At 58.9% G+C, this 24,536-nt stretch overlaps 2 protein-coding genes across 7 annotated transcripts; one reads left to right on the forward strand and one right to left on the reverse strand.

Annotated features, from left to right (window-relative positions):
- LIMK1 (LIM domain kinase 1) lies at positions 1–24,536 on the forward strand. Of its 2 annotated transcripts, XM_047089335.1 has the most exons (16): positions 1–81; positions 1,780–1,876; positions 7,776–7,914; positions 8,211–8,320; positions 9,396–9,602; positions 14,757–14,862; positions 14,979–15,145; positions 16,117–16,300; positions 17,057–17,143; positions 17,439–17,570; positions 18,940–18,999; positions 19,253–19,318; positions 21,992–22,148; positions 23,647–23,702; positions 23,907–24,064; positions 24,172–24,536. In XM_047089335.1, exons 1-16 carry the CDS (start codon positions 27–29, stop codon positions 24,332–24,334), a joined length of 1,944 nt encoding a protein of 647 aa, XP_046945291.1. In that variant the 5' UTR covers positions 1–26; the 3' UTR covers positions 24,335–24,536. The 2 variants fall into 2 exon arrangements, with proteins under 2 accessions (XP_046945291.1, XP_046945292.1); XM_047089336.1 differs by lacking the exons at positions 1–81; positions 1,780–1,876 and adding an exon at positions 4,355–4,491.
- LOC124519235 (translation initiation factor IF-2-like) lies at positions 2,630–6,159 on the reverse strand. 5 transcript variants are annotated; one of them, XM_047089340.1, is made up of 4 exons: positions 5,299–5,638; positions 4,591–4,736; positions 3,622–3,927; positions 2,630–2,816 (listed from the first exon to the last, which is right to left on the reverse strand). In XM_047089340.1, the coding sequence occupies exons 1-4, from the start codon at positions 5,317–5,319 to the stop codon at positions 2,804–2,806; spliced, it is 486 nt and encodes a 161-aa protein (XP_046945296.1). In that variant the 5' UTR covers positions 5,320–5,638; the 3' UTR covers positions 2,630–2,803. The 5 variants fall into 5 exon arrangements, with proteins under 5 accessions (XP_046945296.1, XP_046945295.1, XP_046945294.1 ...); XM_047089339.1 differs by lacking the exon at positions 2,630–2,816 and adding an exon at positions 6,007–6,159 and having other exon boundaries at positions 3,623–4,376; positions 5,299–5,390; XM_047089338.1 differs by lacking the exon at positions 2,630–2,816 and adding an exon at positions 6,007–6,159 and having other exon boundaries at positions 3,623–4,376; positions 5,299–5,408.

Consider the following 24,536-nt stretch of genomic DNA (forward strand, 5'->3'; position numbering starts at 1 on the left):
GCCGGGCCCCGCCCCCCGCCGAGTGCATGAGGTTGACGCTACTTTGTTGCACCTGGAGGGAAGAACGTATGGGAGAGGAAGGTGCGCGGGGTGCGGGCCGGGCCGGGCCGGGCGCCCGCCGGGGGCCGGGCGGGCGGGGGCGCCGCGTCGGGGCGGCCGGGCGAGCGGGGGCACGGGAGGGGGCCGGGCCGGGTGGCCGCGGAGGCCGGGTCTGCTGCGAGGCCGCGCCCCTGCCTCCTCGGGGATGAGCTCGCCCTTCCCGAGCCGGCAGGCCCCTCCCTGACACGCTCCCACCCTGTTTCCCCCTCCTCGGCCCGGCGGGGTGGGCCCCTCCTCCCTTTCATCCCCGCCTGCCCCATCCCCCGACCGAAGACCACCCCGGAGGAGTCCCAGGCGCTGCCCGCCCGGCCCCGGCCTCCATCCGCGTGCCTTGCCCACCCGGGGCTCGCACTGGGGCCACCCCTTATCCTGTCTCTAAGCCGGCCGGGAAGAAAGAGGTGCTGGGGAAGCCGTAGCCTTGGGTCCGAGTTGCCCGCCCCGCTCCGTGACCTTGAGCCAGGCGCTACGTGTCAGGCCTCAGTTTCCCCGTCTTGACAACTGGGGGCTGGGTAATTGGCCCCCGGTACTGGTGGTTGTGGGCCCGGATGGGCAGAGCAGAAATATACCTCCTCCAAGGAACCGTCGACAGTATCCTGGGGGCCCCCACCTCCTCTCTCTGCACCAAACTCAATGCCTGCATCAGTCTTGACTGGGAGGATGACTTTCATCCTAGCCTCCTTTTCAGTCCCTTCCCCCTTACCAGGAGGCCCAAGGATTGGGTTGCAGGACAGTTAGGGTGTAAAGACCCCCGAGACTCCCTCCCTGGGGTCCCCTTCCCGGGGTTCCCCCAACAGCCATCACACAGGCTCACCTGGTCCAATGCAGGTCCCGTTTATGCCAACCGGCTCCAGCCCTGCCCCAGGCCCTTGAAGGCCTACTTGGGGCAAGGGCCCACCTCACTGTCACCCCTGTCTTAGGTTCCTGTGTCCTCATGGAAGGACAGGCTGTGGCCTGGGAGCCTAACTGTATGTCCAGGCAAGCCTTACCCTCTCCAGGACTCAGTCTCCCCATCTGTACAATGGGGAGGGGCAGGTTTGGGGGATTCGCCAGGGCCCACCCAGCTCCAAGGATGCCAGGCCCCTAGGATGACTAAGCATGCCTGGTGGCGGGCTTAAAGAGGTGCCAGTCGTCCTCAGAGCAGGTGCCGGGGAGTGCCCAGCTCTGCAACCCCAGCAGCCCCTCATGAGCCCAGGCATCGCCAAGGCTCAGACGAAGCATGAAGCACCTCTGGGCTTCCTTGCCTTTCTCCTTCTGTAGGGGCTTCAGCCCCAGATGCACCAGCCCAGTCCTTACTCTTTGAAGGTTCCTCTTCCTGGGCAGGCAGGGGAGGAGAGGGGCTGTGACAAGAGAGTTACCTGCTGCCTTATCCCTAAATCCTGCTGCTTTCTCTCTCCCTATCGACCTTGCCAGACAGTAGCTGAAGTTGAAGAAGGCTGTTGCTGGAGGGTGGACATCTGATTCCCCTCTTGAGTTTACAGATAGGGAAACCGAGGCCCAGAGAGGCCTAGCAACTTAGCCAAAGTCTCAGCAAGACTCTCAGACCTGCATCCTTTATCCTTCTGCTAGGCACAGTGCCTGGGCGCTGCCTGTGTGTACACAGGGATGGGCAAGTCCACGTGGGATGGGCAGGGCAGGCTGGGCCTCTGAAGAATGGTTCCTGACTCCCTGTCCACTTTGCAGGAAGTGAGTTGCCCGTGTGTGCGAGCTGCGGCCAGAGGATCTATGATGGCCAGTACCTCCAGGCCCTGAATGCTGACTGGCACGCAGACTGCTTCAGGTAGGGGGGGAGGGGGCCCTAAGCAAGGCCTGCCAGAGATGAGAGGCTGGGTCAGCAATCTGGGAGACCTGGCTCTTCCTTCTGGTGTTGTCTCTGGTTGTGACCACCAGCTGAAGGGGTTTCTTTTAGGCAGTGGGAACCTCTGACAAGGTTTGTGTTATTTTTCTTTAAGAACAGCACCCAACGTTTTCTCTAATTTAGTAAGGGCCAGGCACCCTCCTAAGGACTTTGTCTAGTTAAGCTATTGTGTTGTCTCCATTAATGGGGGCACGGAGGTTAATTCTCTTGACCAGAGTCACACACAGCCAGTGAGTGAAAGGGACACACAGCGTCCACCCTGGCTAGTGAGGCCAGAAGAGAGGCAGGCGCCAGACCCGGGGTGGGGGGTGGGGGGGCCAGTCAGGAGTCCACCACGAGGCCTTCAGGGAAGGCAGCCACCAGCACGGAGACAGACACAGACAGGAACAATAGCTCATTTGGTTGGAAAAGAGCAGGGGGAGGAGGCCAGGTTGGGATCAATTTGCGAAAGGGCCCTAAGGCCAAGATAAGGACCTTCCAAGGGCAAGAGGGAGCCAGCAGACAGGGTTTGCAGAAAGCAGGGGAGGGACGTGGGCGGAAGTGCCATCCCAGTGGGCAGATGGCGGTGACTTGGCAGAGAAGGGACTGTCACAGTAGTTCAGGGATCCGAGCTCATAAGGGCTGACCTAGGACGGGGACTACAAGTGGAGAGAATTGCAGCTGTAGAAGGAACGGTATTGGCAAGTGGCTGTCCCAGCAGCCAGCATTTATTGGGCATTCTTAACATTACATTGACTCTGAACAACACGGGTTTGAACTGCGCGGGGTCCACTTAATAGGCAGATTTTGCATGGTGCCGTACTGTAAATGTATCTTCTCCTCTTAATGATTTTCTTCACCACCGTTTCTCTAGCTTGCTTTTCTGTAAGACCACGGTAGGTAGTACACATAAATACGAAATCTGTGTTAATTGTACCACTTATATTACGGGTAAGGCTTCCAGTCAGCAGAAGGCTATGTGTACTTAAGATCGGAGTTGGAAGTCTGGGCTTTTGCCCCGGGTGCTGGGGAGGACGGTGGGCCCTTGGCTCTCGTGAAGCTGGGGCCCGGTGGGTGATGAGCCGTGCCCAGCCATGTTGATTTGAAACGCAGCAGACCATCCAGGGTGGCAGTGCCCTGCCTGGCGCTGGGGAGGTGGTCTGAGACCACTCGGTCACCGGTGGGATTCAGGATGGGGCTGAGAGAAATCAGGAAGAACTTTGGGGCCCCCTGTGCTGGGGGTGGGGAGGGAGGTGGGATTTGGGGAGTCATGCCGGAGGGCCGGGAATGCGGCCTCGGAAGCCACAGCAGGGAAGGAGGGGGGCAGGATGTATCAACCTAGCTTTGGACCGGGTTCCTGCCCTTCATAACCAAGAGAGGAGTAAGGCCCCAGGTCAGGGCCCTAGGGAAAAGGCAGGTGCCGCTGAGCCGGCTGTGATGGGGGCACAGAGAAGGCTCCCGCAGTGAGAGAGGGTCCACAGGCAGTAAGAGCCACAGCGTCCACACACTGGCTTCCACAAGTGCTCCTGGCCCAGCGGTGTGTGCTCTGCCCAGCCCTCCCCCCCCCCCCCCAAATCTGAGCAAGGCCAGCAGCGTCCTTACCCCCGTGACAGTGAGGAATCACTCAGGACTCGCTGCTTGCCCGAGCCCCACGGCTACCCAGCAGCCAGCTTCTGGTCTCTACTTGCCTTGTCCCCAGGAGCCTCTCAGTCCATGTCGTGCACCGGCAGCAGTCGCTGGCTCCCCAGGCCTTGTGGTGAGAGGGTTGTGAGTGCATACGGCATGCCTCTGGCATCAGCGCTGGGGTCCCTGTCACCACAGGACCTGCTCCTTCCTCAGCTCTAGCTCTCCCACCTCCCGGAGGGTTATGGCCGGGCTGAGTCGTCCAAGCTCTGCTTTGGTCCAGCTGCTGCCTTGGTGAGGTCCCTTCCCAGAAGCCCGCGGCACTCGAGCCCCGGGGGCCACCGTAGCTCTGGAGACATCTCCCTGGAGGCCTGGGGCAGGGGGGGTGGGGAGGGCTGCCCTGGGCGAACAGGGGTGAGCCCACAGCTGGCACAGGGCTCAGAGCCCAGGCCGGGAGGCAGTCTCCCCCGCTTCGGGGGACCTTTCAGGCAAGGGGAACAGACTGTCTGTGGAAGTCAACCTCCGTTCCCTTGGGAGCAGCACCGGCAGGAGCAGCTGCCTTTGAGCTTGTCCCTGTCCCCAGAGAGTCCCAAGCCTCCGGGACCTCTGTCCAAGCAGAGGCCGAGGGGCACGGAGGGTGCTTCCTAAGGTGTGCAGGGCTGAGGGCCACCCGAGCCGCCAGCGGAGCCCAGGCAGAAGGCCCCTCAGCTGCTTCCTGTTGTGGGCCCAGACCAAGTCCTGCTCACCCGTGTTGCTGCATCGTCCCCGCTGCTGTGTGGCCGAGCTAGCCCCACCCTCTGCAGCCTCCAATCCTGAGGGCCTGGGGTAGGATGGGGAAGCAGCTGGCTGGGCCCACCCCACCGCAGCGCAGCCCGCTGCCCCCTGCTGCAAAGGATGCTGGCCCTGAGAAGAAGCCGCTTCCTCAAAGGAGCCAAGTGAGTGCAGAGCCCCTCTCCACCCGTCCCAAACCTTAGGCAGGGCCCCCCACCCCCCTGCCGCCCCGGGGCCCGGAGGCCACGGTGGGGCAGACCTACCTGGGACCCGGCTGTGGGGCAGGAGAACCGAGAACCGAAACCTCTAGGTCACTGTCTGGCCGCCTGCTGGGGGAAGCAGGCCGCTGCTGAGACTTCTGGTCCTTTGATCCAGTCTCCCCGCGAAGCTGGTCCTCCAGCGGCTCTTTCTGCGGGATGTGGCCCTGGGTCGAGAGTGTCCCTGGGAGGGCTGGACCTGTCGCTGCAGACCTTGCCTCCCAGCGCAGCTCTCCGTGTCCTCCCCAGGGTCCTTCTCCCCCACCCGAGCCTGGCTCTGTAGGTGCCTGCTCTCAGGGAAGTGTGCCCTGGACTGGGGCAAAGACCGTCTTCCAGGAGCTCCTCTCTCTGGCCCTTCGGCCATCTCTGCACATCCTCAGTACTTGTACTCCTCTCTTGACATCCTTGCTGGGGGCAGCAGCACGTGCGGGGCACCCCTAAGAGCCAGGCCTGCGCACCCCACGTTCCTCCTCTGGCTCGTGGCCCAGACAGAGGCCTGAGGGGTGAAGGGATGGACAGGGGCCAGGGGTTCCTATGTGCCTTCCTCGTGCAAAGGTACGCCGAGGCCCTGAGTGCCAGTACCAAGCTGCTGGGTGAGGCTGGGCTAGATCCCCTCTCTGAGATGGAGACCCCGCCCGGGTGCCCTCGAGCAGTTCTGAGGGTGCTGGCGGATGAGACCTGCTCCAGGTGGAGCGTTCAGCAGGAACCGCTCACCTTCTCTCTGGGGTCCAGCATTTGTGGATGCCTGACATGGGACCTCAGAGAGCCCTCAGGTTGACGGCAGAGACTGGTAGGGCCAACGGAGGCTGGCGATGCAGACAGGCCTGGTGGAGGTGCAGACTGCTTGGAGGCACCCCCTCCAGGTGACTGAGCAGACTTTAAGGAAGTGGTGGCCAGGGAGCCCACTGCGCCCACCCAGCCCTGAGTCAGCGCCACCCGGGTCTTCCAGGCCTGCTACGGTGATGAATGTGCGGGAGTGAAGGGGTAGGAGTTTGCAGGCTGGAGAAGAGCATTCTCTCCCCCATAGGAAGACAGCTGCTCCCGAGCCCCCACCAGCCCACCCACCCACCCACCCGGAGGCGGGCGAGGCCCTGCTTCCTGCAGGCTGGCAGCCAGGAGTGAGGGGGAGACTTCTGTGGTGACACTGCTGTGACTCGAGGACGGTCTGGTCGGTCTGGTCGGTGGAAGGGCAAAGTGAATCACTCACTGATTGCCCCAGGACGCGTGGGAGGTGGGGGAGCCTCCCCAAGGTCACGGTGCTTGCACACCAGCCAGCCTCTCTGCAGAGCCCGCTCCTCTGTGCCTTCCCGCTAGGTTGCAGCCCCCTGGGGGCGTGCACCAGGGATCCCCTCAGCCTGGGCTGCCGCCCTCCGGGCCCAGTGCCTTACTTGCCCCTTCGCCCACCTTGCCCACCTTGCCCACCTCGCAGTGAGCCCCTAAGGACGCCTGGGGCTGGGGGCCTGGGAGTGCTGGGCAGGAAGGGCTGAGAATGACGTCATGGCTCCGGGCCAGCGTTGCTTCCGCTGCCTGGTCTCACATCCCAGAGCAGTCTCCGGAGGCCCTCCCTCCCCCACACCCTCCTCTTGTAGGGGGAGCTCATCGAACTCCCCCGTCTTCCTGGATGCACCCCCACCCCTGTGCTTCTGAACCTGGGCCTTGCCTTCTCCCCAACCCTCAGCCACTGGCTGTGGTCCCCCGCCCCTCCCCTCAGGCTCCCAGACAATGGGGAACTGTCTGGATCCTCTTAAAGGGACAGTGTCCCACCAGCACTCTTGCCTGCGGGCCTCTCCCTCCTCTTCATTCCCAGTTCCCTAAAGAGCAGCCGTGTGCCCTCAGTGAGATCTCCCGCATGCCTGCTGCAGAGGCTGAGGGTTCCCTGGCTGTCTGGGGGACTGGGCAGTCTCACTCAGGCCCCAGTCTTTCCTCTGCTCTCCTGGATTGTTTCCCTGCTGGGCGTGAGCTCAGAGTCTCCTCCCCTGTCCCTGCATGACCTTGGCACATGACCCAGAGTGCTCAAACAGCAGCAGAGCCGGGCAGATTCTCTGCTCCTTGTGTATGCTGGCCTGGGCGTACCTGTGCACCCAGGACCCTGAGTCAGGCTCTCCAGAACGAGGTGTGGCTCCTGCCCCCGCTGGCTCACCAGGCACCCTGCGCTTCCTCATCCTGCCGGCCTGGCCTCTGGTCCCCCTCCAGCTCACTCCTGGGTGGAGGGCAGCCAGGCATGTAGGTCTAGCTCCTGGCCTGTGGGATCACACATAGAAGCCGGTGCATCATTTCTCTCCATCTACCCCAACCAGGCCTCCCCTGTGGCCCCTCCCAACGCTGCAGGGGTATCCTGACCTTGAGGACTGCACGTCTGGGCGGTCTCTGCAACAGTGCCATGGCCCTTGTGAGGGAAGGTGTGGGCACTGGGGCTCTGGTTGGGCCCCCCCTTCTTGTGACTACAGCATCTGATAGCTAGGAAACAGGGAGACCCTCTGTCTGTCTTCACTGATCCTGGCTGGTTCTGCTGAGCTAAACGTCTGCCTCATATGGTCGTGAAACGGGGAGTAGCTCTGCGGGGTCTGTGGCACCCATCATGTGGCCACCATCATGTGGCCCAGGGCAGTTTAGAGCCTCCAGAACTAACCTTTCTCATGGTGGCCTGTGTGGATTGAGTACATTTCACCAAGGCGGTGGGAAGGTGCCAGCATCTGGTAGGTCTCCACTGCTCCAGCAGGTCACTGCCATTTGCATCGGCTGGCACTCGTCCAGCCACCCCACCCCCACCCCGCCGAGGCCTGGGCTCCCGGGTTCCATTCCCCCCTCCACTGGACTGGTGACCAAGAGCAAGTCATTTGCCTTCTCTGGGCCATCTTCCTTGTGTGACAAGGGACAGGGGCTCAAACGTGAGGAGCATCTGTCACCCTGGGGCTAGCAGCCCGGCCAGATGCTCTGGGTGCAGAAGTACATGGGTGGTTGTACAGGCTGTGCACTGCACAGAGGCTTCCAGCTGAGGGACCAGGGGCAGCTGAAGCCATCCCTGGCTCCACCTGCTAAGCCCTCTGCCCCAGCGCAGGCTTTTTCTGCCCAAGGAGGGTGAGGGGCAGGGGGCACACCTTTTTCTGATTCTTACAGAGGCAACTTATAGACTACGGCAAGGCCCAGCTGTGCAGTGAGCCAGACTGAGTCCCTGTGCCCCCCCCCCCCAGGTGTTGTGAGTGCAGTGCCTCTCTCTCGCACCAGTACTACGAGAAGGATGGGCAGCTCTTCTGCAAGAGGGACTATTGGGCCCGCTATGGAGAGTCCTGCCATGGGTGCTCGGAGCACATCACCAAGGGGCTGGTCATGGTAAGCACCCGCCCCTACTCATCGCCCCTGGTGTGTGTGTGTGTGCGTGCGCATGCGCGTGTCCTCACGGGTTTCCCTACCCCAGCCTCCCTCTCGTTCTTTTCGCCTGTTTTGACCTCCCCACCCTGCCTTCTGAGCCCATCGATCGGTCTGTGTGCCTGTCTGCGGAACCAGAATTCTGCAGCTGGCCAACCGGGCCCCCAAAGTTTGTCTGGGGGCTGTTCTGAGAGGAGGCCGGGGGGGGGGGGGGGGATGGGGCAGCTGACCTGGGCCGTCCCCGCCACCCCCCCTGCCAGGTGGCCGGGGAGCTGAAATACCACCCCGAGTGTTTCATCTGCCTCACGTGCGGGACCTTCATCGGTGACGGGGACACCTACACGCTGGTGGAGCACTCCAAGCTGTACTGGTGAGCGCCCTGGTCCCCTCCGAGCCCGGGGTAACCCTCATCGCCCCCCACAGGTCTTCCACATCCCATGCGGGACAGTGGGTCGTTAATAGGAGCCATGGGGTAGGAGTGCCTGGGAAACAACCCAGGGGTTCACTGAGAACACGGCAGACATCGCTCATGCTGATGTGTCACTGAGGTGCAGTTCTGGCACTGACCCTGACCCTGCAAGGTCAGGCCCGTCCCCCAACGAGACTGCCCTTGCTTCAGACACCAGCTCCAAGTTCAGAGGTTCCCACAACCCCTGAGGTTTCATGATTCTCTATACAACTCCAAGAACTCAGGAAAGCCCTGTACTTAGGATTCCAGGGCGTTTTATAAAGGGTACAAATCCCTCTATATAAGGACCAGCCAGCTAGAGGATGGAAAGAGCAAGGTCTGGAGGGCCCCAAATACAGAGCTTCTGTGCACTACCCCGCATGGAATCAGGACGTGTGACACCCCCAACCTGTCCTGGCCTCACCCGAGTTTTTATCGGGGCCTCATTGTGTGGGCACTATTGATTGAATCATTGGGCACATGATTGAACTGATTCTCCAGACACACACACACCCTCCCCCGCCTCCTTCAAGGTCAGGCTGGGTCACAGGTCCACCCTCTGATCACACGGTCCGGTCTTTCTGGTGACTAGCCCCCATCCTGAGTCACCTGTTAACAAAAGCTCAGGTATGGTCTCAGGGACACTCGTATTCCAAGGGTTGAGAGCCAGGACAAAGACCAGACAAATTCTGTCTCATCCAGTGCTGATAAAGCTGGATTCCCAGGCAGTATGGCTTAATCCCAGATGGACTTTTAATGACTTCCTCCTGAACCGGATGTATCTACAGGCCTTTTCCTGGCCAGCTGACAGCATGTCAGGAGCAGACAAGCCCAGAATGATTGAGCCCCGTTCCTGCCCCAGTCCTATCAGGCAGCGACGACCCCTCTTGCCATGGGGAGCCATAAAGGGAGGCGGGGAGGAGAGAAGGTGCTGGGGACTGTCCTAACAGTCTTTTCTTCCCCCTCTTTGGGTCCCTACCACCTGCGGCCCTTGCAGCGGCCACTGCTACTACCAGACTGTGGTGACCCCCGTCATCGAGCAGATCCTGCCCGACTCCCCCGGCTCCCGCCTGCCCCACACAGTCACCCTAGTATCCATCCCAGCTTCGGCTCATGGCAAACGTGGCCTCTCGGTCTCCATCGACCCCCCGCACGGCCCGCCGGGCTGCAGCACAGAGCACTCCCACACCGTCCGCGTCCAGGGGTGAGTGGCTGGCCGAGGCCACGGCCGGTCTGGCTGTGGCCATGGGTGCTCTTGGTGGGCGGCTGGAGTCTAGGGCACCCTGAGAGCGGGTGAGCATTTGGGCACAGACAGAACCCAGCTCTGACAATCTGCTGTACCTCGTCCCTGGCCCGGTCCTTCCTTTAAAAACCACGGCAGATGCTAGATGAAAAATATTGAAAACTTCTTGAGTCCATGTATAACCCAACAAGAAAGAGGGGAGTAAGCAGCTCGGGGCCAAGTAGGGAGCCCAGGAGTGTCAGCAGAACCACTGAAGACAGCCTTTCCTTAAGGCCAAATGGAAATTGAGTGAACTTAAGCTTCTGTCTTTAAGTCCTTTTGTGGCTGGGCCTCTCAAAGCCCTGACCTATAGAGGAAGCCAGTGGAACTAGAGAACTCCTGTTCCATTAGACTGGAGTGTCCCAAAGGGCTCTCTGGATGAAGATGAATGAGAAACAGTCCACACCTTCCATCAGCCCCTCACTCCCGGAACTGTAAGATAAACTGATTTGAGCCTGAATGGAAGGGGAGGGGGGAATCTCCCCTGAGAATTTATACACAGGTTTGCAAAGCAAATTCCTATGCCGGGGTGGCTCAAAAAAAAAAAAAAAAAAAAAAAAAAACGAAGTCACAACTGTAAGTTTAAAGTACTTCCCAACTGGCAGTGTTCCTTGGTAGAATCAGACGCAGCTCTTTTCGTTGGGTGGACTGAGCTAAGTGTCCCAAGGAAGCGATTCAGTCAAAACTCAGCGAGTGCGTAAGGAAGCAAGGCACTGTGAGACCCAGCAGACACAACAGGAAATAGAACCAGGCCCACAAGACCTCCAGATACTGGAATGATCAGAAACCACGTAAAATAGTTTTATTCGATATGTTTTAATCATAAGACAGGTTTAGAAAAAAATGAGGAAAGAGCAGAGAAATTTGGGGGCGCCCAGATGGTTCAGTCGGTTAAGTGTCCGACTTCGGCTCAGGTTATGATCTCGTGGTTTATGAGTTCGAGCCCCATGTCGGGCTCTGCGCTGACAGCTCAGAGCCCGGAGCCTGCTTCAGATTCTATGTCTCCCTCTCTCTCTCTCAAAAATAAATAAACATTAAAAAAAATAAGGAGCAGATAAATTTGGAAAAGAACCAAATGGAACTCCTAGAAATGAAATAAAAGGATGAAAGCTGTGACAGAGGGGTTAGGACACATGGAGGACAGAGTGAGGATCTGAACATCCATTGGGCATCCCAGGAGAAGCACAAGATGGCAGGAGGGAGGCAGCATTTGAAGGTCCGATGTCTGAGAACGTTCCAGAACTGACAGACACCAAATCACAGACTTCAGCCCAGTAGATCCCAAACAACAAAATAAAATATCCACCCTTGGGTCACCCACCCCGCATAGTGAAACTGCTACACCCAAGGCAAAAGAAAAGTCCTTAAAAGCAGACACAGAAAATAGATTACCTTCAAAAAAGGGCAGCTGATTTCTCAACAGAAACGACAGAAGCTAAGAATCAGCAAAACGATATATGTATTCAATGCACTGAGCAAAAAATAACCATCAACCTAGGATGCTATCCTTGAGGAAAATACCCTTCAAGCAAAAGGGAAAAATAAAAACACGTTAAGGCTTGGGGCGGCTGGATGACTCAGCCGGTTGAGCGTCCGACTCTTGATTTTGGCTCGGGTCATGATCTCACGGTTCGTGGGTTCAAGCCCCACGTCAGGCTCCGTGCCAACAAGGCTGCTTAGAATTCTATCTCTCTGCCCTTTCCCCACTCACATGCACGCGCCATCTCTCTCAAATAAATAAATAAATACAAACTTAAAAAAACAAACCACGGTGAGGTGGACAAAACCAAGACTTGGATAGGTCATCCATAAAGAAACTTCTAAAGGATGTAGAAAGAGTCTGAAATGCAGGAAGGAATGCAGATTGAAGAGCCCACACAGTATGCTGCTCTCCTCTCTGGGCTTTGGGGTTCTTTGAACAGTGAGGAAGTTGGACACCTTGGAGCCTTCTAAGGTCTCTTCTGGGCTTCGATGGACTCCTTGAGGAAGTAGTTTTATAATTTTTTTAAGTTTTATTTTGAGAGAGACTGAGAGAGTGAGTGGCGGAGGGCAGAGAGGGCAGGGGACAGGGGGGCTGAAGGGGGCCCCATGCTGACCGCAGAGAGCCCGATGGAGGGCTCGAACTCCTGAACCGTCAGATCGTGCCCTGAGCCGACGTCGGATGCTCCACCGACTGAGCCACCCAGGCTCCTGTGTGGGCGTGGGAGCCAAGTGCCAGCTTCCATGGATCCGGCGAACGCTTCTCACCGGCTGTCAGGTCCCAGCACCAGGGCTGGGCACTGGCCAGAAGGGAAGGTGGTACTGGGCTTGTTCTGCTGCCCCACCCTGCACGCCAGCCAGGCCGGCAGCTGCCTCGTATACACAAGCGGGCAGACAGACCGGGCAGAGGTGGCGAACCCCCAGACCGGCTGGGCCCTCAAAACCAGACGGGATGTTAGAAACGGGAGCCGCAGCCCCTCCTCCCGGCATCCCTCGCTAGATGAGCATCCTTGCCCGCCAGCAGCCACTCTCCCCACGGCGTCGGCAGGGACCGTGCCCCTCTGAGAAGCCGCCCAGCCTCGCCGAAGTCTGCTCACCGGATTTACTTGCTTCTTCTAAACGAATCAGTGGACTGCTTTTCTTTTTGTTTTTTTCTAAGCATTTTAAGGAAAGCTTAATTCATCCGTGCCCCGGCCCCCCACCGCCCTCGCAGGAGACTGAGGGATGACAAGAGGCTAAGGAATATACCCTTTTTTTTTTTTTTTTTTAATGTTCACCTATTTTTAAGAGAGACAGAGAGACAGAGCCTGAGTGGGGGAGGGGCAGAGAGAGAGAGACACGCACAGAATCCGAAGCAGGCTCCAGGCTCCGAGCTGTCAGCACAGAGCCCGATGCGGGGCTCGAACTCACAAACTGCAAGATCACAACCTGAGCTGAAGTCGGACACTAAACCGACTGAGCCACTCAGGCACCCCAAGGAATATGCTTCTAAGACTCACAAGAAGCCTGTTTCAATGAAATATATTCACTATTTTTCAACTTTTTGTCATGAAATTTTCAAATGTACAGCAAATTTAACAGATAAGTACATTGAATACCTCCACCTCCTTCTGTGTTCACCAATTTTAACGGGGTTTTTTTTGCCACATTTAGGTTATGTGTGTCTCCTACCTATATGTGTGTGTTTATGTGTATGTTTGTATGACTTATTTATATTTATATATACACATAGGTACATATTGCTATTATTTACTAAATCACTTGAGAGTAGATAGCAGGCGTTAGTGACCCTTCCTTCCCACCAAATACTTTATACCTTCTCCTAAAAACAAGACCATCCTCTTCCATAATTATCAATTGTGTCTTATGGTGCAATTATGAGGTTTAGGAAATTGAACACTGACATGACACTCTCACCCAATCTTAAGTCCACGTTCAAATTCTGCCAGTCTTCTCAACACCATCCGTTATAGCAATTTCCCTAGACCCAGGATCCAACCCATGACCATACAGTGCATTGAACCCTCACGTCCCTTCAGTGTGTTTGACTCTGTGACAGTTCCCCGGCTTTTTCTTGTCCTCATGACCTTGACATTTATGAAGAATCGCAGCCGATTGTCAAGTCGAATACCCCTCCATTCAATTTCGGCTGCTGTGTCCCCTTTGTTCGATTTAGGTTATGCATTTTGACCTGGTAACTGCATTAGTGACTCTGTGTCCTTCTTGGATCTTCCCGCCAGACCCACATTGCCAATAAAGCATGCCCTTTACTGGGAGATGTCACCTTTGATTACTTCGTTAAAATACAGTCTGCTGTCTACTGTCCAGGATTTTTTGTCCCTTTGTAACACAATCAGTAAGTCATTTGTGAGATTTGGTTCTGTAAATATCCTGTCCCCACCAGCCTTTCCCCGAATGGTTTTAGCATCCACAGAGGATTCTTATCTGTATTACTGTGACAACTACACCATGGCGATATTCTAACTCCGTTCTTCCTTTTGCATTTATTACCTTTTTCCTTTTTTTTTTTTTTTTAATGTTTATTTATTTTTGAGAGAGACAGAGCTTGAGCGGGGAGGGGCAGAGAGAGAGGGAGACACAGAATCTGAAGCAGGCTCCAGGCTCTGAGCTGTCAGCACAGAGCCCCCACGCGGAGCTCAAACTCATGAGCTGTGAGATCACAACCTGAGCCGAACTCGGACGCCCAACCGACTGAGCCACCCAGGCACCCCATATGAACCTTTTTCTTAAAGTTCCCAGTCTCCATTCTGCCCCCTACCCCTTCCCTATCTCAGGACAGAGACAAAGTAAACATTCCTTTAAAAAGCCTTCATGAAGACAAAATGAAAACACGGTGACCAAGGAGTTAAAAAAAGCAAGCATAGGGGTACCTTGGTGGTTCAGTCTGTTAAGCGTCCAACTTTGGCTCAGGTCATGATCTCATGGTTTGTGGGTTCGAGCCCCGCATCTGGCTCTGTGCTGACAGCTTGGAGCCTGCTTTGGATTCTGTGTCTCCCTCTCTCTCTGTCCCTCCCCAGCTCACGCTCTCTCTGTCAAAAATAAATAAACATTAAAAAAAAGAAGCAGCAGCAAAATATATTTGGCACAACGGCCGTTCTGTGAGCTAGATTTTGGGTGTCATCCTATCTCCACCCAGCTGCTGATTCTGGAGAAGTGGAAGCCTTCGCCTCATCTTGCATGGCAAGTTTGGGAATCGGGAATCCAGGGGATGCAGACTCTCTTCGGACTCCTCTCATGAGATGATGCGTATCTGCCTGAAGCATACCAGGCAGCTGGAAGGATCTGTCTGTCCTCCATGGCAGAGACAGCACCTTGTTGAATGGGAGCCTCTGTGCATCCAGTATAGATGCGCTTTTCTCCAATTTCCCACCCACAGCAGACATTAGTAATCGATTATAGAATTCTTCCCCATCAAACCAGAACTCCACATTCTAGGCAGTTGCCGTCTATCAATCATGCAAAATAGAATTAATTTGCCTCCTCACCCCAATGTGATCCCCTTGGGCTTGGTTTCCCATCCAGGCTCCAGGGGACAGGCAGGCAGGGGTCTGGCTGACCACTACTCTATGCCCACAGAGTGGACCCAGGCTGCATGAGCCCAGATGTGAAGAATTCCATCCACGTCGGAGACCGGATCCTGGAAATCAATGGCACGCCCATCCGCAACGTGCCCCTGGATGAGGTATGGGCCCTGAGTCTGGTGAGCAGAATTGGAGGTGGTGCATTCGTGCCCGACTCCTCCCCCAGCTCCACCTGCACCACCTCCGACCCACCTGTCCGCACACCTGCTCTCCCCAGATTGATCTTCTGATCCAGGAAACCAGCCGCCTGCTCCAGCTAACTCTTGAGCACGACCCACACGACACACTGGGCCATGGGCCAGGGCCTGAGCCCAGCCCCCTGGGCTCTCCAATCCACACTCCCAGCGGGGAGGTGGGCAGCTCTTCCCGGCAGAAGCCTGTCCTGTAAGTCAGTCCCGTGCCTTGTCACACCTAGGTACTTTCACAGACGCTGGGCCTCGGGGATGAGACCTGGTTCCTGCCCTCTGGGAGCTCCCAGTCCGATGGGGGAGGCAGGCCCGCAAAAAAGCAGGCCAGCAAGGGGTGCGGAGGGATGAGAAAGAAAGGCTTGTGAGAGGCAGGAAAGCAGGGGTGCACCTCCCCCAGCCGGGGGGGTCCCACAGCACTTCCAGGGTGGAACAGCAGGCAGGTAGCTCAGGATGACGGGAGCATCGAGTGTGGTCGGGGAGGCACGGGCCCCTGTGCACAAGGGTGCCCAAGGCCAGAGGTGGCTTGTGGGCCATTGCGGGGGCCCAGGCGGGAGGTGCCAAGGGCCCCATACCCTCTTGAAGGGAGGGGAGACACAAGGAAGAAACCCAGAGGCAGCCTGGTCCTCACTCCACTTACCTTGGGGGTCTGCTCAGGACTCCTGGCAAAGGTTTTGGGGGGGGGCATGTCTTCTGGGGTGACAATGTTTAAGAGCTAGTGGTGTCGAAGGCACGTATTTCCTCCCTGCATGCGTGTGTCTAGAGCTCACGCTACCCTGTGGAGCCACCCACGTGGCAGGGTTAAGGGCATCCTGGATAGGTTGTCTGCCTCTGCACCCCAAGGCCCGGCACTCAGATGCTGGGAGACAAAGCATCTGCCCCAGGGCCACCAGCCAGAGTAGGCCAAGGACAAATGGTCCCACCAAGGGCACCTGCAGGACAGCAGGCCCAGGACAGAGGTCTAGTCTGGTCTGGGTGCTGGATGGGGCATGAGCCTTCTGACCGCCCAGGAGAGCGGCCCTGTGCCACCTTCTCCCGGACTGGGGTGGGGGTGCTGATGGTACATGGACCGGCACGGATGGGAGCGTGGCAGGCAGGAGGAAGGGGGCAGGACCGAGGCCCAGTGCCCACCTGCCCCGGTGACACCGAGCCCCGTGTGTGCCTCCCCAGGAGGAGCTACAGCATCGACAGGTCCCCAGGTGCTGGCTCCCTGGGCTCCCCGGCCTCCCAGCGCAAGGACCTGGGTCGCTCTGAATCCCTCCGTGTGGTCTGCCGGCCGCACCGAATCTTCCGGCCGTCGGACCTCATCCACGGGGAGGTGTTGGGCAAAGGCTGCTTCGGCCAGGCCATCAAGGTACAGGGGGGGCCTGGGCAGGGGCGGGGCCAGAGGTGGGAATGGGGGACAGGCCAGGTGAGACCCATCAGTCCCGCCTGCAGGAATCCACAGTGGAAGGAGTACCGGGCTTCCAGACTTCCTGGCCGGTACTTTCCTCCACCTGGGCCTCCCTGAGTCAGTTAGGGGAGGGGACCCACTACAGAGAGACCCAGAACGTTATGTGGAGGATGTGGTAGGGGGTGGGAGGGCAACCCGGGCTGACCCAGAAAGCTCCCCCCCCCGCCCCCGGGGCCCTGTACTGAGCCTGAAGCCAACCCCTCACGGCCTCTATGCTGCCCACCCCTTCACATGCTCCCCCAGTAGAGACACAAGCCCCTCCTTGGCTCTGAGGTCACCTGGCTGTCACCAGGCTGGAAGGTTCAGGATTATACAGAAGGTGCCGGCGAGGCCCTGTCCCTGATCCCCTTCCCAGGGGAGAAGTCCCATCTGACCTCCAGGAAGCAGCCCAGCAGAGCAGAGGAAAGAGCTAGCCTCTGAGTCAGGCGGTCCTGGCCCCCAAGACCCAGCCACCCCCTCCGTCCTGCTGGGTGCCCTTGGCCACTGTCAGGAAACCTCCAGAGCGTCTGTGCCCTCGTCTGTAAGGGAATTGATGAGGCACCACACGAAATGTCTGTGAAGAGTTTGAAGCCATCTGCCCGTCCCCCTTGCAGTTCTGGGGGTGGAGCTGGGGCCTCCGTCGGTACCCAGGCTCCGTGCCTCTGTGTCCCCACGCAGGTGACGCACAGGGAGACGGGCGAGGTGATGGTGATGAAGGAGCTGATCCGGTTTGACGAAGAGACACAGAGGACATTCCTCAAGGAGGTCAGTGAGCAGAACTGCACCCTCCCCTTCACCAGACTCCTGGGACATCCCATGGCCCCCGCCCCTTCTCCACTGACAGGGGTGGCCCAGGGTTCCGGGAGGATGTGACGCTCCACCCACACACCGAAAGAAGAGAAAGTATCCCGGCAGGATGGGGAGAGGGGCCCGGGCATCCTGGAGGGTGGCAGGGGCCACACGGGCACCTTGGGGAACCGGCTGCGATCTCTGGCGGGGCAGCAGGGGAAGAGAGAGACTTGGGCGGAGCCCCAGGCCCAGCCTGCCTTCACCCCGCCAGGTGAAGGTCATGCGATGCCTGGAGCACCCCAATGTGCTCAAGTTCATCGGCGTGCTCTATAAGGACAAGAGACTCAACTTCATCACTGAGTACATCAAGGGGGGCACCCTCCGTGGCATTATCAAGAGCATGGTGAGTGCGTGGGCAGGGCCCACACCTGCCGCCCCGGCCCCACAGCCAGCGCCACAGGCCCCGGGGGGGGGGGGGGGGGGGCAGCTGCCCTCTGGGCCTCCTCAGCTCTCCGGTGGGGTTGGCCTCTGGTCTCCAAGGCCCTCCAGACCCTGAATCCGAATCAGACGGGGAGCGAGGTGCAGAGAGGGTGGCAGCTTGGCTGAGGGGACACACCGGCTGTTTCGGAGCAGCCGCCCTGCCCCGCCCCAGAGCAGCGAGACCCAGCCTCGCCTGCCCCAGGGCCGAACACCTGAGGAGGGGCACCTTGTTACCTCTCTGCTGTGGGCCTTTGTTTTGCTTGTAGAGAAACCAAATCATATTTACTATTTACTATGTTCTGTAAAATTCAGAACTTTCTTTTTTTTTTTTTTTTTAATTTTTTAATTCAAGAGGCAGAGCACAAGCAGGGGAGGGGGAGACACAGAATCCGAGGCAGGCTCCAGGCTCTGAGCTGTCAGCACAGAGCCCGATGCGGGGCTCGAACTCACAAGGCGTGAGATCATGACCTGAGCTGAAGTTGGGTGCTTAACCAACTGAGCCACCCAGGCACCCGAAAATTCAGAAGTTTCTTTAAGGGCTTGGATGAAATTGCAAATCCCAACTGGGAAAGTATTTGGAGAGAAGCTTCTAACGCTCTGGTGCTCTTGCACAGTGCCCCGGGGGTCCCCACCTGGGCATCACCCGGACACCAAGAGGTCTTGACCCCCTCCTGCACCTGCAGACTCCTCATTGCCCCAGGCTGTGGTCCCTGCAGGCCTGTAACAGGTGTGACTTCTCAGAAAGGATTCTGTGGTCAAGTACAATCTGGAATCGCAGCCTCCACCCACTTGGGCTTCCTCACTGCACTGGGTCTTGATTACGCTCTCATGTCCTTACCTCCCCCCAACTTGAGCTCTGTAGGGGGCTGGGGTGTGAGAACCAGGCATTTCCCAGATGATTTGAGCCCAAAGCCTTACTTGCTGGCACTCTGCAGGCGATCTCGTGGGGCCCATCCCTCTCTGCCTGCACGGGAAAGTAGGTTCAGATTTCCTAAAAACCCAAGGCATGGGATTGTGTCAAACAGAGTTTTTTTTTCCCTGCGAAGAGCTGGCTCAGGAGTTACAGAGGAGTGTCCCCCACTTTGCGTTTGAAAACACATACTGGAAAGTGGTGTTTTTGAGTTACTCCCCCACACCCCTTAGAAGCAGACAAAGGTGGGTGCAAAAGAAAGTGGGGGGGGTCATTGGACTCTCCGAGACACTTGCTGCCTTGGCTTCCCTCTCACCCAACTGTCCTGCCACTGTGGCCCCGTTGGTCCACGCTGACCCTTCTCTCCCCACGCCCCCCGCAGGACAGCCAGTACCCGTGGAGTCAGAGAGTGAGCTTTGCCAAGGATATCGCTTCAGGGATGGTGAGTAGGCTCCGGGAGTGTGGCTGGGTGATCTGACCCCACCAATAAAAGGATTGTGTCCTTCTGACCTTAAACCTTAGAAAACACTGAGAGACAGAAGCCATCAGGAAGTGCCAAGAAAGAGCAGGGGTATCGGCTGAGAGTGGGAAGTGTCCCTGAGGCAGGAGGGGAGGTAGAAGCCGCTGGGGGGCCAGGGGTGGGCTGGGGTCCCTCGGCGCAGCTGCCCCCTGACCTCTGTGCCCCCTGCCCCCAGGCCTACCTCCACTCCATGAACATCATCCACCGGGACCTCAACTCCCACAACTGCCTGGTCCGAGAGGTGAGCAGCCCGGGCCGGGGAGGGAGGGAGACTGCAGGAGCCCCGCCCTCCCACTCCTGGCCTCGTGGCCTGCCCCGGACGGGGCTCCTAGGTTGCCCGGGCCCACGCCTCCTTCGGCCCAGGCGGAAACAGCGCCAGGCCAGGAGGCAGACAGAGCCGGCTGCGCCATTCACGTGGATGGTGGCTCCAGCGCTCTGAGCCATCAACAGGTCCCAGGTGGTTAGGAGGCTCGGAGAAATCGATAAAGGAGAGAGTGGTGTGTAAACTGTAACGGGCCGTGAGCGAGGTGGCATTCACAGGACAGCCCACGGCAGAGTGGCCAGGCCCACGCCAACAGCTGCAGGTCTGGAGGAGGGCCTGGGCGCGTGGGCTGGGGAGGTCAAGACAGGCTTCGGAAAGAGGCTCTGGGGGACACACTTAAGTAGGGGAGTGGGGGGGTGGCGCCTGGGTGGCTCAGTCGGTTGAGAGTCCGAGTCTTGGTTTCGGCTCAGGTCATGATCTCATGGTTCATGAGTTCGAGCCCCTTGTCGGGCTCTGAGCTGACAGTGCAGAGCCTGCTTGGGATTCTCTCTCTCTCCCTCTCTCTGCCCCTCGTCGGCTCATGTGCTCTGTGTCTCTCTCTCAAAATAAATACGTAAACCCAAAAAAAAAAAAAGGTGGGGGTAGCCTGAGGTGGGGGATGGAGGGGGGACCGTGGACCGTCCACAGAAGGCAGAGGAGGGGGCGGCTGACCGTGCCCCACCAGAGAGGCAATGCCCTGGTTTCCCGCGGCTGCCGTTAACAGAACCACAGACCGGACGGCCTGGAACAAGGGAAATGTATTCGCAGGGGGCAGGAAGCAAAGCACACAGTCCAAAATCAAGGTGTTGAGAAGCCTGGCTCCTCCTAGAGGCTGTGAGGGGGAGCCTGTCCTGCGCTCTCCCCCAGCCTCTGGAGGCGGCCGGCGCTCCCTGGCGCTCCTTGGCCTGTAGCCACATCACTGCGGTCTCTGCCTGAGTCTTGACACAGCTTTCTCCCCTCTGTGTGTCTGTGTGTCCTCTTCTTTTTTTTTTATGTTTATTTTTGAGAGCGAGACAGAGACCGAGCCCGAGTGGGGGAGGGGCAGAGAGCGAGGGAGAGACAGGACCCAAAGCGGGCTCCAGGCTCCGAGCTGTCAGCACAGGGCCTGACGCGGGGCTCGGACTCATGAACCGCGAGATCATGACCCGAGCCGAAGTCGGACGCCCAACCGACTGAGCCACCCAGGTGCCCCTGTCCCCTTCTTATAAAGGCACCAGACACTGGATTCCGGACTCACCCTAATCTAGTAGAACCTCATCTTAACTGGTAGCATCTGCAAAAGTCCTCCAGGCAGACGTTTGCCAAGTGAATTCAGTACAAGAAGTGTTTCGGGTGGTGGGAAAAGTGCACGCAAAGGGCTGGTGATACGACATTTAGGAAGCAATGAGTTGGTCACTATAGAGTTGGGGGAGGTGGTGGTCTGAGCCCTCTGGGGATTTCCGGGAGGCTCTGGGGGACTCTGGGCCTCCGAAAGCTGTGGGCAGTGAACACACGAGAGAGGTGGGCAAGGCGGGCTCCGTAGGCCTCCCAGGGAGCCTGCTCGGGCTGCCCCTGCTGGTGATGGGTGTTACTGCAGGGCTGAGCCAGGCCGGTGTGCAGGGCGAGGAGGGGCGGCCTGTCCCAGCTTGGACCCCACAGCGGGGGCCGTCCGCTGAGAATCTGATGAGCGCTGTGAGCTCCCCATCCCCAGAATCCATGTGTACACAAACCAGAACTTTCACCTATCGCTTGGGGCCTCTAAGAATCCAGTGGTCACCCTTGCTGGTTTCCCTGGAGCTGTTTCCCATAGCAGGGTCTGGGGACTGTGTACCATCGGACCCCCGGGAGTCTTCAGAAGCGCGGGTCCTGAGAGGGACCAGCACTTGAACGATCCTGGTGGACACTGTGCGAGCTCGGCCCCTCCCCTGTCTGCCGTCTCTGCAGAGTCTTCTGTAGGCAACCGTCCACGTTGGTGTTGCAGAGACAGCACAGAGTCCTTCCCTGTAGACTGAGCCTGGTCCTAACCCCTCCCTGGCTGGGCCCCTGCCCCCTTGGCCTGTCACGCGTGGCCTCTGTGTCCGTGCCCAGTGGTCCATCCTGGGGCTGGCACACACAGTCCGGACTTCCAGGACCCTGGACGCCACACCTAAGAGACCTGGCTGCCGGACCTATAGAGACCTCTCCAGGCCCCTGGCTTGGCACCGGTGACCCAGGGCAGCCTGTCTGTCCCTTGCTGGGTGGACACAGGGGTCGACATCTGTACTCCTACAAACCTAAAACAGTAAAGCCGACCAGCTGGATGGCCTCGGGCAACTGTCTTAACCTCTCTGGGCCTGAGTAACCTCGTGTGTAAAGTGAGGATAAAAATAACACCCCCCCCCCCCCAGATTGTTGGAGGAGGAAGCTGTCACGTGCCAAGCACAGGACCCGGGTCTTGAATTAGAATTACTCCCTCCCTGGCACAGCAAGGCAGCCCTGGTGCCCTGATGGGGCACACAGAGCACTACTCACGGGCCCCCGGGTGTCAGGGGCGTGTCCTCCGGGCTGTCTGTGGAACCGTCCGGACTAGGAGTGGGGCGGGCATGTGCTGCCAGGAGCCCCTCTCAGTGCGGCCCTGCTTCGTGGTCACCCCAGAACAAGAACGTGGTGGTGGCCGACTTTGGGCTGGCACGGCTCATGGTGGAAGAGAAGACACAGCCCGAAGACCTGCGAAGCCTCAAGAAGCCAGACCGCAAAAAGCGCTACACGGTGGTGGGCAACCCGTACTGGATGGCGCCTGAGATGATCAATGGTGAGTGGGCCCCCCCCACCCCGTCCTCCCGGGCCGGGGGTCCCAGGCAGGGCTGCAGCCCCCGCTGCCCAGCCCCCCCCTCCCCCCCAGCTTCCTCCCTGGGTCCCGCAACTCGTTTCCCGTGCCACTGTCCCGCACGCCACCCGCTTATCACAGAGTCCTGGAGGTGGCAAGTCCAGTGTCCACGTCACTGGCCTGAAGTCAGGGGTCAACCGGGCTGGGGGAGGTCCCGCTTTCTCTCCAGCTTCTAAAGGCTGCCTGGCTCCATCAGAGGCCCTTCCTCCGTCAGAGGCCGGGACCCTGGCACCTTGTCGGACGTCTGTGTCCGTTGTCCAGTCTCCTTCCGTGCCTGCCTCCCTCCTGAGGACCTTTTGCGGTTGTATCGCAGGTCCTCTCCCTATCTCCAGATCCTTAACTCAGTCACACCAGCAAGTCCCCTGCAAGGTGACATCTTCTCAGGGCCCAGGGATCAGGTGGCGGACAGCCTGGCCCACCCGGGGCCTCTCTCCCATTCGGTTTCTTTTTTATCGGGCCTGTCACATGATGACTACATACGACACCCCAGGTGACACCCAACACAGGCAGGTGACATTCAGACAGAGGGCAGGCAGAGCTGGGGGCATCTCGGTGCCAGCACTGACCAGAGTTAACATAGGCCTCCATATCCCCCCCCCTCCCCCCCCCAGCAACTTAACCTGCAGAAGGGGGCTAAATCCCTACCTTTAAGGGTTTACTGTGAGGGCCTGCCGCATCTGACACATGAGGGCGGCCGTACTGGCTGCTTTTAACATCACGAGGTTAGATGTATCACCCCCCCCCCCCCCACAGCTGAGGAAACTGAGGCCCAGAGAGTCTGTATCAGCTCCTGGGAGTGCTGTTAACAAATTACCACAAACCAGGTGGTTTAAAACAACAGACATTTATTCCCTTGTAGTTCTGGAAGCCAGAAGTCTGCAATCCAGGAGAGCCCCGCTCCCTCCAGGGATTTCTGGGGAGCACCCACTCCTTGCGGCTTCTGGCTTCTGGTGGCTGCCCTGGCATTCCCGGGCTCGTGGCCACGGCCGCCTCTCCCTGTGTGTCGTCCTCCTCAGTCTCTCTTAGGATGTTTGCAACGGTACCTAGAGGCCGCCCCCGGATGATCCAGGATTATCTCATCTCAAGATCCTTTTAATGACCATATTTGCAAAGACCTTTTTTCCAGTGAAGTAATGGTCACAGGTTCCAGGGGTTTGACATGGATAGTTTTGGGGGTCACCGTGTGGTCCATGACTTGTCCAGAGTCACACAGCTGGTAGGTGGCCGAGCTGGGCCTGGAACCCCCCCCAGGCAGGGCTCTCATCCTCACCCCGCAGAGGTCTGCTCAGACCTGGCGGGGGCGGGAACACAGGGACCTAAGCCCTGGTCCCACCGCAGTCCAGTTGCTCGCTACTTTCTCCTGGTCCCACCCTGCTGGCCCCCAACCCAGCCTCACCTGCTGACAGCCGATCTCTCCATCCAGGCCGCAGCTATGATGAGAAGGTGGATGTGTTTTCCTTTGGAATCGTCCTGTGCGAGGTAGGTGGGGGTGGGTGGCTGTTGGCCTCGGGCTTGGGGCTCCTGGGAACCTGCAAGCTTGGGGCGGGGGCGGGGGGGGGGCGGTGCAGTGGTCAGGCTGGCCCCAGACCAAGTGTGACCTGCCCTCAAACCCACCTGGTTGGCGTCAGTCCCAGCGGCCCCCCACCCCCACCGCGGGTAACCGCTGGGCCTTGTGCTGGACAGATCATTGGGCGGGTGAACGCTGACCCTGACTACCTACCCCGCACCATGGACTTTGGCCTCAACGTGCGAGGCTTCCTGGACCGCTATTGCCCCCCAAACTGCCCGCCGAGCTTCTTCCCCATTACCGTGCGCTGCTGTGATCTGGACCCCGAGAAGAGGTAAGTGGGGCCGGGGGCTCAGCCCGGAGCAATCCTTAGGGGTGGGGCCGCCCCCCCCCCCCATCTGGCAGCACAGAACCCACTATCCCGCCCACCTGTCACCCCAGACCCTCCTTCGTGAAGCTGGAACAATGGCTGGAGACCCTCCGCATGCACTTGGCCGGCCACCTGCCACTGGGCCCGCAGCTGGAGCAGCTGGACCGGGGCTTCTGGGAGACCTACCGGCGTGGCGAGAGTGGACTGCCTGCCCACCCCGAGGTCCCCGACTGACCCCGGCCCACCCAGCTGCCCCCGTCCCCACCTGCAGAGAATCCACCCAGCACCAGACTCCTCTGCGGGCGGCAGCCGGCTGTGGAGCCCTCAGCTGGGCAGCAGGCGGGCAGGCTCCTCCCCGGCGCCGGGCCCTGACTTGCCTTCTCCTACCCTGCGGGCCATGGCCCCTTTGCCCCGTCTCTGCCCCCGGCCCCGGCGC

This window comes from Lynx rufus, unplaced genomic scaffold (assembly GCF_022079265.1).
Source record: "Lynx rufus isolate CCGP_SWC_20201006 ecotype Redwood Valley unplaced genomic scaffold, mLynRuf1.p SCAF_27, whole genome shotgun sequence".
Classification (NCBI taxonomy): domain Eukaryota; kingdom Metazoa; phylum Chordata; class Mammalia; order Carnivora; family Felidae; genus Lynx; species Lynx rufus.